This window comes from Sorghum bicolor, chromosome 9, assembly GCF_000003195.3.
Source record: "Sorghum bicolor cultivar BTx623 chromosome 9, Sorghum_bicolor_NCBIv3, whole genome shotgun sequence".
Classification (NCBI taxonomy): domain Eukaryota; kingdom Viridiplantae; phylum Streptophyta; class Magnoliopsida; order Poales; family Poaceae; genus Sorghum; species Sorghum bicolor.
Window position 1 is genome coordinate 52,374,460 of NC_012878.2, and position 14,294 is coordinate 52,388,753.

The following is a 14,294-nucleotide window of genomic DNA, read 5'->3' on the forward strand; positions in this document are numbered from 1 at the left end:
ACAATTAAAATGATGATAGTGTGACTATTCAAACTTGAACACAAGAATTTGGTCAATTGTTTGATGAATTAGAGGAAGTGCGTCATAGGTCAAGAACCAGAAATTCGGTTGAGAACACATAAAGTGCTTCAAAGGTAAATCTATGAATTCCATTTGCTATACCATGAGTTGGATCAACATCGTAGTACATGGCAACTGTACACAAAAAAGAAGAAGCAACTTTTCTCATATTTACATGCAGAACTAGCGTGTACACACGATTGATTCACCTTGCAAAACAGGGTTTTCAATGCCATGTGTTGACCTAAAAAAAACAAAACCATGAAGCCAAATCCTGTTGCAAAAGGAAACATGCTGTTTCAGGAGCCAGTAGCTTCAGAAAGTGTAGACTACTTGTCAGGAACGAGTTTGATTGGCCGTTGAACTATATTTGAACGAAAGCCATCGGTGTTGCAATGCTTCGCTGGCCGTTGGTCTCTTTCTGGGATTTATTTGCAGCAGGTAAGACAGAAAATCAACAAATTTTTTGTCTGGGCACTGCAAGTGGCGCCGCAAAGAAGATTTCTCTGGGATCAAATACTCCAACTGATCTGTCTCCTATTTTTTTAGCAGGAAATGGAATAGAAAAATAAGCACTCAGTGCTGCATGAAAATTGCACAAAGAACAAACAACTAAAATTCTTATGCCAAATATTCCATGGTGACAACAAACTATTGCCTTTAAGGACAAGTGTAGGGCTAAATTGTCTTCTGCACCTCAACTATGCACGGATGGAGTACAACTAACTAAATAACAGGTGGATATTAATACATATTGACAACAGACCAAGATAGAAGTAAATAGCTACATGTTCGATTGGGTATTATGTATCAAACCTGCACATACAGACCAGACTATTAGCAGATGGCGTACAATTGAGAAGAAACATTTTTTTTGAACAAACTTAGACTTCTATCGAACAGTAACTTGTTGCTATTGGTATTTGAGCTATCAGCTTTTACTTCTGCACTACTCAAGGTGTTGTATATGGCATAAAAAATTTAGAATAAGTGCTTCAGCATAAATAAGCCTCTATTATTACAAAGTAATTGTACTACTGGTGGCATTTAACATGCCACTCGTGCTTTTCAGGTCATCATGCAAAATCAACATGAACAACATCACCGATCTGTTGTCAACTACTGTGCATATTGAAACAAATTTATGTTGATAATCTTGCATATGATCCAACAATTACCTCATTCTTGTGGAAAAGGTCATAGTCATCTGTGAAGTACTTCTGGGTCTCCCGTCCTGATACAAGCATTTCCATATCAATTGGACCAATTGTCCCAATCATACGGGCAAGAATGATTGGTACTGATTCATTAGGAAAGAGCACCTGTGACATGTCAAAGGGGTCGCGAATCACATATATGATTTCTTTCAGAAAGCAGGAGAACATGGTAGCCAGTACTACTGTTAGTTTCAATAGACATGTTATCCTCAGTAAAAATAATACCAAGACCATGATTCCCATTTTATGCAGTCTGAAATTGCAAGCATTTTTCAGATGTTTAGTAATATAAGCTTTTGAAACCACAAGAATAAAGCCACCACCCAAGGATAGTCTCCTCAACTCGAATTTGGGTGTCCATTTCTTATTAATGCAATGCCACCTAAGGTTCAACCAACATGTCAAGCACCTACAGAGTTCCTGCATCTATTGATTTCCTCTGGATGAAATGGGTAACAAAACAAGGTAAAACAACGTAATAAGAACCTCAAATGCCAACAGTTATTTACCAGAGTAAATGCCAACACAATGGCAAATCAGATTTTGTTGACAGTTATTTACCACAGTAGTGTGTCCCCCTACTGTTTTCGCTTGAAAACGCCAATATTTGCAAGATAAGCTTAAAAGACATGCACAGATTTTACTGTCAGCACAACCTTATTTGTCATTTGTTTTTTCTTAAATCATTTCAGTTGGTTCACATGTCGAGAGTTCAATATAATACCAAACAAAATATAGAATAGGAGGTCAAGATATAAACTTACTTCACCAGTGTACAGTTCAGCTAAGATGCAGCCAAGAGACCAAATGTCAATTTTCTGATCATATGGCAAACCCAGGATGACCTCAGGAGATCGGTAAGAACGTGATTGGACATATAGGTTTAAGTTGTCTGACAAGAAGCAGCTGCTTCCAAGATCAATAACTTTGATTTCACATCTGCTATAGCTCTTCAGAAGGATATTCTCTGGCTTCAGGTCACAATGAACTATGTTTAGATGATGCAAATACACCAAAGCCTCCAAGCATTGTCGAGCTATAGCCTGAAAGCAAGACAAAAAGGCTCTTATTTCAGCAGGCCTTGTTGGTCTCCACTCCACTTAATAAAATTTAATCACACTTAAAGTATTCATTCCAACCTTTTAAAATATATTGAGATATAGATGGTCAATAAATAAGAAAGAACTTTATTTTACAGAAGCTGGGTAATACAGGGGGCAGCTGTAAATGCCTTTTTTGATTACTCGAATTAGAGTTAATTGATCCATATGACAGCTGTAAGGAGTAATTTGATCACAAAACAGTTGTAAATACCTGTATTCTGGGCAATGAAAAGTACACCTCATCACCAGACTCCTGATTATATTTCTGAAACTCATAAAGATTAGCACGAAGTAATTCAGTGACAATGAAGAGATGTTCCTGTCGAATTGTTTCACCGTCAGCATTTTGCAAGTTCAAAAATGAGCTTGGACAAATATCAAACACGTAAATTATTGAAGTAAACGTCACAAACAGGAAACTTGTATCTTTATCTTTTAATGGATCCTTAGGACTTGGAATGAATGACCTCCTTAAAAGCAATGTGACTGTTCCCTGAATAAGTGAATATGTGCATCACGCACCTGATAGTAAAAATAATCATAGAGACGCAGTATATGATGGTCATCATCTGGATCATATTTATTGACAAACTTGAGGAGCTTTATCTCATCCAAACTCTGGTCAAAGAAATCCTTGTCATTTGTTATTATTTTAAGGCATACATCAACTCCAGTGCGAAGGTCGTGTGCCCGTACAACCTTGCTGAATGCAGCAGAACCAAGATACTCAGTGACACGATATCTTCCAGCTATAACTGAATCCATGACAATAGGGAATTCTTTATTTTCCTCAAAGCCAGTCCTGCAGTGGACATCTGTAGCATGAGTACAATATCCCTATAATTATTTGGCAGCAGAAAAAAAATAAGAAAGGTATCTGATGGTGAACCTGTTCTTCCGGTGGAAAATCTTCAGGTCAAATACCTCATACTCCTGCTGAAACTTAGAGAGTACAGGATCAACTTTTGGGTCTTCCTGAAATTTGTGAGTAGTAGAGTTTTGAATATCTGTATCTGCAGTCTTGAAATCTTCCACCCCATAAACATCAAAAGGGACTACACTCTCAGGGAAAGGATGTATGCAGTAGCTATCTTTTAGAAATTCTTTGCCATCAGCATTTTCCTCATTTGTTACCATACAAACATCTAGGTCATCATTTCCTATTAAGTCATTTTCAAGCCCAGTATCTGCAAAAGATAACTAGAGTTAAAACGAAATAATTTGATCAAGGAAAAAAAATCCTTCGTGTTATATGGGTGAACGATGAATTCCAGATAAAGGCATATGGATAAGAAGCAAAATTAATGTCATTATTGACATGTGGAACTGGATTCAAGCTTGCTTTGTTGTTACCCACTGGTGCAGAATTTTAGCAGTAACTCTAAACTCAATTCACCATCACAAACATTGAACTTGATGCCAATAAAATTTAGGATATATTCTGAGAAAAGGCATTTGTGTGAAGCAAAATGGTAGCCAAGGGTTAGTGCAAATTCCAATTACAATGTCATGAGGTTAGTTCCATCTAAATTAGCAAAAGAAATGTGAGAAATGAAACTGAGAAAAAAGGAAAGAGGTCATAACTACTTACCCTCAAGAGCATCTGCATCAGCCAAGTACGGAGTAAGCATTTGAAGTTCCTTCTCTAGAGCACTAAGACCCAATCCGTCGTCCTCTGCTTTCTTGAAATCCACTAACAGATCGCCAGCATCAACAAACGCATTCAGCCTGAACCGGAACGCTTCTGCAACACACTCATCAAGCCCCTCCATGTGGTCCTCCATGATCTGATACCTCCCATAAACAGAAACAGCGGAGCAAGAATCTCTCACCAACTCCTCATTATAGCAGCAACCCCAAGGTGATGACGAGCAAGCATTCCTCTCCGTGCACCCATCAGAGTCCGCATTGCAGTCTCTATGTACGTGCCCGCGACCGCAGCCATCACCAAGCTCCCGCACCTCACTCCGCTGCAAGCTGACGTCAGGACCAACAATGAACTTGTCCTCCCCTTCGCTGCCATCGCTCTCCGGCTTGCTGTGGAACAGGTGGTTGTCGTAGAGCCAGTTGTCAGCGAAGAACGGATCAGTGGTGTCGTACTCGCGGGCCGTCCCGAACTCCATCTCCGACGAGGACGCCTCCGACGGCGCGCGAGGTGGCGACCATAGCCCGCCGCACGGATTCAGCGTACCTGATCCCCACGGGGAGGGAGCAGCCGAGACAAGCATGACCGACCAAAATTAGGATCAGAAGTAGACATACTTACAGCAAGCAGCCAAGCAATCACGCTGAGGCATCGAGATTGGGAGCGGTGTCAATGAGGCAGGCTTGTACGCATTGGGGAAAACACTGTAGCACGCACGCACGCACGCGGTACCTGAGGGCGTGGAACACATGCTGACGAAGGTATCAGAGGAGGAGCAGGAGCGTGGGCTGGCGATCGCGCCGCCGCCGCCGCCGCTGCCGCTGCACGAGGCGCGCAGCCGCAGCGGCGGAAGCTGGGGGTCATCGAATCCAGGCGCCGACATGGCTGGGTGCGAGCCGACGTGCCGCGTGCGCCCGGGTCAAGCTCGCGGTCGCTCAGCCTGCACCGGCTGCGGCTTCTATCATTTGAAGCGAAGCGAGGGCGAAGCAGCCAATCGGGCTGGCCGGCGCAGGCACGCAGCGGCAGCTACAATGACGCGGGGACGCTGACGACGCACCGAGGCGAGGCAGCGGCACGGGATCCAACAGCCGCCGCGCCCGGCGGGCGCCGCACAACAACTCTTCTAGAGTGTGCGAGCGTGTAGCTCCGACGCCTGGGCCCCGCGCCGCGCCCCAGAGTGCAGAGGCGCAGGCGGCAGGCAGGGCCCAGCCGTCGGCGTCCGCGGGCGCGGGGCGTCGCTGTCGCGTGGCGACTGGCGATGCGGTGGGTGGTCGGGGAGGGAGTGGACTCCGATGTGGATGGAGTGCCGCCATTATTGTCGGTGGCTGCTGCCGCGCGGGCCCGCAACATACCTGGACGCCGTCCTCCTTGCGGGCGGCTCTGCTTCGCTGGGAGAAGTGGGGATTCTCTGCGCCTGCCAGTGCCGGGCCGGGTCGGCGGCGTGCCCGTGAGTAGTACACCGTGACAGCCAGCCAGCCAAATGTGACGGGCTGGTGGCGCTGGCGGATGGCGTCAGATCAGATCCCAACAGCAACAACAGAAGGGGACACCAGATCTGCCAAGGGAGGCCGCTTCGTTCCTACCTGTCTCGTCTCGACGTATAAGAACGCATCCGCGCATCGTTAATACGCATTCGATCGCTCCCGATCATCAGAAACAAAAGGAATTCAAATGACTTGGATTGGTGGGCGACTGCTGTGGTGAGTTTCAATCTGAATCAAACAAGTACATGTTGTGAGTTACTCAGCAGTATGATGACGCTGACCACGATAAGCTTGTTAAATTAAATTTAGGCCCTGTTTAGTTTTCCACCTAAAATTTTTTTATCCATCTTAAACACATGCATGGAACATTAAATATAGATAGAAAAATAAACTAATTACACAGTTTGGTTGAAAATCACGAAACTGAATCTTTTAAGTCTAGTTAGTCCATGATTAGCCTTAAGTGCTACAGTAACCTATATGTGTTAATGACAGATTAATTATGCTTAATAGATTTGTCTTGCAGTTTCCTAACGAGTTATGTAATTTGTTTTTTTATTAGTTTCTAAAAACCCTCCCGACATTCTTCCTACATATCCGATGTGACATTTAAAAAAATTTTCATCTCTAATCTAAACAGGCCCTTACTTGTCGAATTTATCAGCCGTTCAGCAGCTCATAACAAATCAGAAGCTCAGCGAACAGGCTCAAGGTCAGCGTCAGCTATGGGTGCTCCTCGTTTGAGACCTCGGAGCAAAGCTGAAGATTTTGACTAGCAATTTGTTGGCGAGCGAGAGCGAGATCGGAACTACAAATTGGGTCGCTGGGTGAAGCGCTGCAAAGGATTGGCCGCACCCTGACTAAACCCTCGGCAATTTCGTTGTCACGGTGGTTAGAGACCAGACTAGAGACTATATTAGGGGGATAAAGCACCCCTTTCTCTGTCATCGAACTGCTAACTTAACTACTAAAGATTTGACGCTTTAATTATGCAGGGTCGTGTACTCGTGTTTATACTCGGGATAATATAAGGTGGATGCAATTTTAAGTTGGCAGCGTACAGGGCTCATATATAGGATATCACAGAAAAGGCGATTAGAGATGGATGAACTGGCAAACAGTTCGCCACTGTCCCACATGGCACATCCGATCGGGGGAGACGACTGCGAGCTTTTTGCATTTGCAGCCGTTGTTGGATCGTCTCTCTCCATCATGTGATTTCTTTGAGCCTGTTTGGTAGGGGCCAGCTGGGGCTCAATGAGCTTGTTTGGTTGATCGTTTTCGTCTCTAAGCTAGGCCTCACCAGGCCGCCGTACGCGCCGGGGCCTAGCTCCCAGAAAACGGAGGGTGCATCCGTTTTTCTGGGGCTTGACTTGCGCCAGCTCGAGCGGCTTTTCCCGTCACTCTCTGCTCCTTCTCCTAATTTTGACCAGTGGACAAAATTAGGACACCTGCGCCTCTGACCGGTGGACAGCTGCCACCTGGCTGATTAAACATTCAAGAAATGGCATATCCGAGACATTGTTTAGTTCCAAAAAATTTTGCAAAATCGACACTGCAGCACTTTCGTTTGTATTTGACAAATATTGTCCAATCATTGACTAAGTAGACTCAAAAGATTCGTCTCGTCAATTCCGACCAAACTGTGCAAATTAGTTTTTATTTTCGTCCATATTTAATACTCCATACATGTATCTAAAGATTCAATGTGATGGGAAATCTAAAAAATTTTGCAAAATTTTTTGGAAGTAAACAAGGCCCAACTAACCAAACACTCCCTTTATCGCCTGATGAAGCAATTAATGGTATTTTGGTAGATCTGGCGTTAGGTATACTGCTCATTGGAATTGGGGCCTTGTTTAGTTCCGAAAACTGAAAAGTTTTCCGTTTTTATTTGACAAACATTATCCAATCATAAAGTAACTAGGCTTAAAAGATTCATCTCGTGATTTACAGATAAACTGTACAATTAGTTTTTATTTTCATCTATAATTAATACTCCATGCATGTGGCGTAAGATTCGATGTGACGGGGAATCTTGAAAAGATTTTGTATTTCAGGGTTAACTAAACAAGGCCTGGAAATGGAAAAGAAAGGCGTAGTTGACTGTGACCACGTCTGACTCTCGTGCAGCATCTTCCCGGGCCATGCCTGAAAAGCAGACGCCTGAGACCTGGCACGCTCTGTTTTTGCAGTACAGTATTTTTGAAGCAACACGAGCACGCAAATCACGGCTTAGACTGACTCCAACAGCGACAAGGCAAAACGGCGACCCATTACAAGGTTTAGGTGCTGCACAGTAAATAGGTTACGGACCCAAAAACATAATTTTCCAACAGCCGGAAGGCAAAAGGAGGCCCATCCGCATCTCCCTCCCCGGTCCGCTCAACCTGCAGCCTGCCGTCATCGTCTGGGCCCACCAGTACTAGTGCAACAGGATTGCATCGCGGGGGAGAAAGGACGCATATTTGCGTTTCGGCTCAGCTGGTACCAAAAATAGGTGTTCTATTTGCATATGCTGTTGGAGACTATTTTTTGGTACCCAAAACACTGTGCACTACCTAAAATGCATTTGGGTCACGCTTTGGCTGCTCTGTTGGAGACAGCCTTACATACATGTTACTCCTAGGCCTTGTTTAGTTCAAGCTGAAAACCAAAAAATTTTCAAGATTCTCCGTCACATCGAATCTTGTGGCACATGCATAAAATATTAAATATAGACGAAAACATAAACTAATTAGACAGTTTAGTTGTAAATCACGAGACGAATCTTTTGATCCTAGTTAGTCTATGATTGGATAATATTTGTCATAAACAAACGAAAGTGCTACAGTACCGAAAACTTTTCAATTTTCGGAACTAAACAAGGCCCTAGATTTTGAGTTGCGCTAAGCGGGATTGTCCTAATTTTGATAGAGTTATATTTAATGTGGTAATTAAATATCAATACCTTTCTCTATAAACTTAATCAAAACTTAAAAGTTGCAATACCTTGATTTAGAATAAACTTATGACGTGTTTGGTTGGAGGTGATAAAATTTAACAAGCATTGTAGTATTTTTCGTTTTATTTAACAATTAGCGTCCAATTATGGACTAATTAGGCTTAGAAGATTAGTCTCGCAAATTATCCTCTTGCTGTTGTTTTAGTTTTACAAATAGTATATGTTTAGTACTTCATGCATGTGTTTAAACATTCGATGTGATGGGTGATAAAAAAAACGCATGGAACCAAACAGGCCCGAAAAGTCATAGCTGAAAGTTCATTCTATTTATTGATTTATTGTGAAAGAAAAAATGTTAAATAACTGATACATTTAGATTTACTGTGAGAGAAAAATATTTCTGAGCAAACGTGCTCTTAGACACCTTTGTGTTTTCCTAGAACAGTGGAGTGCTCCGTAACCAGTAGGAATACTTGCCATCTTTTCTGTTTTCTATCTACCAGCGAAAAGCGCACCAACACTCTAACAGTGATGTCCCACTGTCCCAGCCCCGTATATTTGAACTCGAGTTTCAGTTTCAGCTTTCACTTAACTTATCAACATGGATTATCAGCCATTCTATCATATTTTTCTCTCACAACAAATCAGTGAATTTGAATTGTACTTTTCAACATCAACATATTACACGGCATAAACAGAATTCATAAGATAGATCAGCTAGCCCTTCATCATTTCCTCTTTCTGCTGTTGTAACTTGTCAGTTAGCTCTTTATCGCCATATAGGCGCAAATGGACCTAAGGTGACAGTACACGGTACCAGCAAATTGCATTTGAGGTCAACACCAAAACATTTCACAACACTTTGAGCGTCAGGTACACGTACACCGGAGATGGGCCGACAGGCAGGCGTGCATCCTTCAGCAGATGCTCCTCAGAGATACTGAAAAGGCTACTAATAATTACATGAGTAAACCAATCAGGGCGGCTCCAACTATCTAAATCCCAGACAAAATAATCATTAGCAAATGGAGAAGGGCTTCTGCTTAGTGGGCCCGAGGGGCGGACTACAATGCGTGGAGAAGAGCATCGGCTGCAAGCTGCAACCTCACTCGCTACCCAGTTTTACAGACCCATCTTTTATAAGCTTTATGCTAAGGCTATTGAAGCGCCCTCTTGAATAATGCCGCGATGCTTTTCTCCAATCTGTGCCAGTTTTCATCATCGCTACAAATTCTTCATAGCTAATTTTACCATCCTGCAGAAACAATGAAAGTTATTGAGATGATGGAAGAATATTTGAAGGCAGAAGCTATCTCAGGGGCCTTAGGTGAATCATTAACCTTATCTGTGTCAACTTCTTGCAATATGTCATTGACCACGTCCATGGTATCGGCTCCCCCATCCTCCTTCAGGGCTTCCTGAAGCTCCTCAGGCTCAATGAAACCATTGCCATCCTTGTCGAAAAATAGGAAGGCCCGCCGAAGGTGCTCATCATTTGCCATCCTTTGTAAATGAAGTGAGACAGCCAAAAATTCACCATAATCTAGTGCTCCTCTACCATTTGTATCCACCTATTATTCCAAACATAAAGATATGATATGCAATCAGCACCTGATTCTTGTTAATGATAGATGAAGCCAACCATGTCACCTAGTTCTCAAATTGACACTAAGTCACTCACATAGCAAAAAAAGGCCTTATATGAATCTAAGCAACCAAGGGAAAAATAAAGGTGTAATAAATTAGTTCAATGGCATGTCACCTATGAGGCCCTATATTTATCAGCTTTCAAAAAACGTACAAATTGAGTAGAACAAACAAGTCCTTCAGGGAAATGGGAGTAAATGTTTCATTATATGTATAATGCCATATTGACAACCTCCAAATTCTCCAGGACCAAGCACCACCTAGTGCAACTATAACTAAATTGCTGGGCTCCATGGAACACTAACAATCCAACATATTAGACATCAATGGTAGCAGAAATCATGTGATTCAGATCAATTACAACTGGAGATAGTGACTCAATCAATTAAACAAAACATACTTACAGCTTCAATAAGCATTTGCACTTCTGATTCTGCAAGATGAGAACCAAATTTTGCAATCCCACTCTTTAACTCTTCATAAGAAACTATACCATCATTATCAGTATCCATCACCTTGAACATCTCCTTTATGTCCTCAACCTCTTCAGCTGACAAGTGGTCAGCAATAACCTAGTCAAGTACCAGTTTGTCAGTAAAGCAAATTGTTTCCATGGTAGCTAGAAAAAGGATGCATTCAAACACACTAGATCATTTTCATGATAAAGAAAGGTTTCGAACCCTTAGAGCTCTTCTTTTGAATCTGTTCATCCTTGAAAACTGTTTCAGCCTTGACTTTACAATGTCTCCAAGAGGAACATTTGGAGCTTTCTTAGCATTTTGAAGCCAGGGATGCTCTGTGATACCAGAAACAACGAAAAGGGCAAGTCAGAACATTAGAGTATCTACCTGAACCCAAAAAAAAAAGTTGGGGAGGATGCCAGGTAATTCCATATGAACTTTGCACATTATCTATGGTGTATACAGCATGGAAATTTAAATAGCTCTTGATTACAATCCAAGATCCTAAGAAATAAAAGCATGTAGAGCTCGAATATTTGAAGCATAAAATAGCAAAGATTGAACAAACTTGGTGGTATCTAATTCATTCAAGTGATCAGTATGTATAGAGGTGCAGAAAATGGTATTCTCTCAATTGCTAAAACAATATCCATCATCTCCTTTTCTAGATAAACAACAAGCTTCTTTTACCAGCTTTTCCTTTTGAGAATGAATACATCTGCAAGTAACTGCCACCTGGAAGTTGCCATGAGGTGCAATAAGAAAACACGTCTAACTCCAAAGACTGTCTAGAAGTAAGAGCTACAGAAAAGCATTTACTTCCACTTTTAACTTCAACTTTGATCCATCATTTTTTGTTGTCACTAATCAATTTTACAATCATAGCATTCTGTAACTGTACCTAGTCAGATTACCTAAGCAAGTAGTCAATACACTTGGAAGCTAAAAATGTGACACAAACTATAGTTGCACCAACTTCTGGAACAAGGATACAGAGTAGATCCTGCAGAAGTTGCACCAACTACACTTTGAAACTATGTTTGATCCATGTTACATAGACACCTGTGTGGTATCAGTGTCCGATTCGGGTGCAGGGGTCCGATTTGGCAGAATTTTTAGGGATCCTCCAAATGGCACTTGGAATCCAAGTATCCAACATAGGTGTTGGGTATCTGACTAGGCAAAGAAATAGGACACAGGTGTCTGGGTAACACTGGTGTTGCTCCCTTCAACTGAACTGATCTGATGCAATGTGCCATACAATGAAGCACTATGAGTTAATAGGTTTGAAATACAGATACAACCTACCAAGAACTTGCTTTGCTGTTAGCCTGAGCTTTGGATCAGGTTGAAGCATCTGCCGGACAAGATCTTTAGCATTATCTGAAACATTGGGCCAGGGTTCTCGCTTAAAATCTATATTTCCCCGAAGAATAGCTTGTGCAACTCCTTGTTCAGTCTCTGCAATTATTACCTGGTAAGCTCATTTGCACAGAAGTAATGCTAGAGGACAAGATGTTCTCACAAATGAAATCCCTTTACCTGCCCAAAATGGAGGAACACCACATAACAAAATATACAAGATAACACCAGCGCTCCATATGTCTATTTCAGGTCCATAGTTCCTCTTCAAGACTTCAGGAGCCATGTAGTATGGACTTCCCACAATTTCCGAAAACTTTTCACCTGGAAAGGAAAACAGTGCTTTTATGAGTTTGAAACAAATATCATACAGACATTTAGCAAAGGAAACCAAAAAAACACACATCACAAAGCAAGTAAATTAAGTACATCAAATCATAACCAAATCCCAACACACTATGTGGATGACAATTTACAGCAACTGCAAAAATAGTTGCATTGCAGCCGAAGCAAGGGATCATTTGTTTAGGTGATAAGGAGACACGGAGTTCCGTGAGTGCTGCTAAGACAGCTAAGTCTTAATGGAAGTTGCTTGAAACATACTTCTATATGCAAATTTGTATTTCAAAATATTGTTGTACATAATCTGAGTTTCCTAAAACATCTTACCTCAGTTGAACCTGAATAAGTATACGATGCTATAGGCAAGTCGCTATGCTGAGAAACAGCTACGTGACGTGTGCTCCCACTAATGGTTTCCAAATTCTAAAAATAGCTGGCAGGCAGCGACTCAGCAAGCCAACATGTCAACCTAGCTCAGTAGATTCGAATCTCTGAGCTCACCGCACCGTCTGCAGCAAAGCTAGCAAGAATGCCTGTCACAGGCAACAGCAAAGTAGTTACCTTGGACTGATAAGTGCTGTCATGTCCAGTACCTCAAGTAGTTCCAAAAGGCAAATCCAAAGAAGTAACGTTAGTAGCAGAGAAGAGGAAGACCAATTCTGCCTCAGATTGCGCAAGCATGAGAAAAGCAAGTGGCTACAGAAATGACCACTACAGATAATCCCCACTAACTAGAACGGCGACCAACCCCACGGATCCAGCCTGAATCCACGGAAAAGTCCAAAATTGCGGCCAGCTGTTCGTCCAAATGAAATCAGGGACGGATCTCGGTGGCCGGAGCTTACCGGGCTTGAAGAAGATGGAGAGGCCGAAGTCGATGGCCTTGAGCGGCGAGTTCTCCTTCTTGTTGGCGAAGAGGAAGTTCTCGGGCTTGAGGTCCCGGTGGATCACGCCGTGGCGGTGGCAGAGCTGCACGACCTCGACGATGGTGCGGGTGACCGCGGCCGCCGCGCGCTCCGTGTAGTGGCCCCTGGCGACGATGCGGTCGAACAGCTCCCCTCCCTCGCAGAGCTCCATGACGAGGTGCACGGCGCCGTCGTCCTCGCACGCCTCCCGCAGGGACACGATGCTGGCGCTCTTGGGCAGGTGCCGCATGATGGCCACCTCCCGCCGCACGTCCTCCACGTCCACGGGCGTCCGCAGCTTCCGCTTGGAGATGGACTTGCAGGCCAGCAGCTCCCGCGTGCCCCGGTCCATGCACAGGTACGTCACCCCGAACTCGCCGCGCCCGAGCTCCCTGTCCAGCGCGTACTTCTCCTCGATCCCGGCGCCCACGTCGCACCCTTCCTCCCCGAGCACCGACAGCCGCTTCTTCTCCCCGGCGCCGCCCCCGCCTCCGGCGCCGTTCCGCGCCTGGTGGGGCTTCTTCTTCCCGCCGCCTGCGGAGGCCGGGAAGTGCGACGACTTGACGTCTTCCCGCGCCGCGGCGGCCGGCGAGCGGCAGCAGTTTCCCATGGCTGCTGCCGCGCGAGATTGGGAGTGGGGGCACTAGGGTTTGCGCGGCATTGGGCACTGTGCGAGTGGGGGAGGAGCCAGGAGGAGAGGGAGGAAGGGGGGGCTAGAGAGAGAAGCAGCTAGACAGAGAGAAGCCAGGCGAGGCGAGCGAGGCGAGGCGAGGCGTGCGCAGAGACGAGACGAGGCCAGGCACAGGCGAGAGTGCGAGACCTGTGTCGGGGTATAACGGTAAGGACGAGGCGTGGGGGATGGGTTTCCGGGGACGCGTAGCAGGCACTGTGGGCCCGGAAGACACCCCACGTCGCGCTGTTCTTTTAGCTCCAATGGTTCACTGGAACACGGGCCCGGCGTGGGGTCCGGTGGGCCCCACGGTCGCCGGGGACGGGAAGTTTGAGTGTTTGACTGACGGACTGGGTCCGAAGGCGGACCAGGGAGAGTTTCGATCGACTCGACAGTCAGACAGGCCGTGTAGTGGACAGAGGAATCGGATATAATTCTGACAAGATTTAATTTT

General features: G+C 44.3%; 1 protein-coding gene across 1 annotated transcript; it reads right to left on the bottom strand.

Annotated features, from left to right (window-relative positions):
- Positions 131-14,062, bottom strand: LOC8072561. Its single transcript, XM_021448179.1, has 17 exons — positions 13,111-14,062; positions 12,104-12,247; positions 11,870-12,022; positions 10,781-10,896; positions 10,505-10,672; positions 9,794-10,024; positions 9,563-9,708; positions 9,315-9,393; positions 5,083-5,524; positions 4,758-4,946; positions 3,972-4,571; positions 3,270-3,567; positions 2,903-3,182; positions 2,592-2,699; positions 2,042-2,320; positions 1,239-1,382; positions 131-597 (listed from the first exon to the last, which is right to left on the bottom strand). The coding sequence occupies exons 1-17, from the start codon at positions 13,778-13,780 to the stop codon at positions 397-399; spliced, it is 4,248 nt and encodes a 1,415-aa protein (XP_021303854.1). The 5' UTR covers positions 13,781-14,062; the 3' UTR covers positions 131-396.

Coding starts and splice junctions, on each gene's coding strand:
- LOC8072561 (XM_021448179.1), bottom strand. CDS start 13,780: ATGGGAAACTGCTGCCGCTCGCCGGCCGCCGCGGCGCGGGAAGACGTC. Junction 9,709..9,793: donor AAGAAGTTGACACAGATAAG/GTTAATGATTCA, acceptor TTGTTTCTGCAG/GATGGTAAAATTAGCTATGA. Junction 5,525..9,314: donor ACGTGTACCTGACGCTCAAA/GTGTTGTGAAAT, acceptor GCCATCCGCCAG/CGCCACCAGCCCGTCACATT.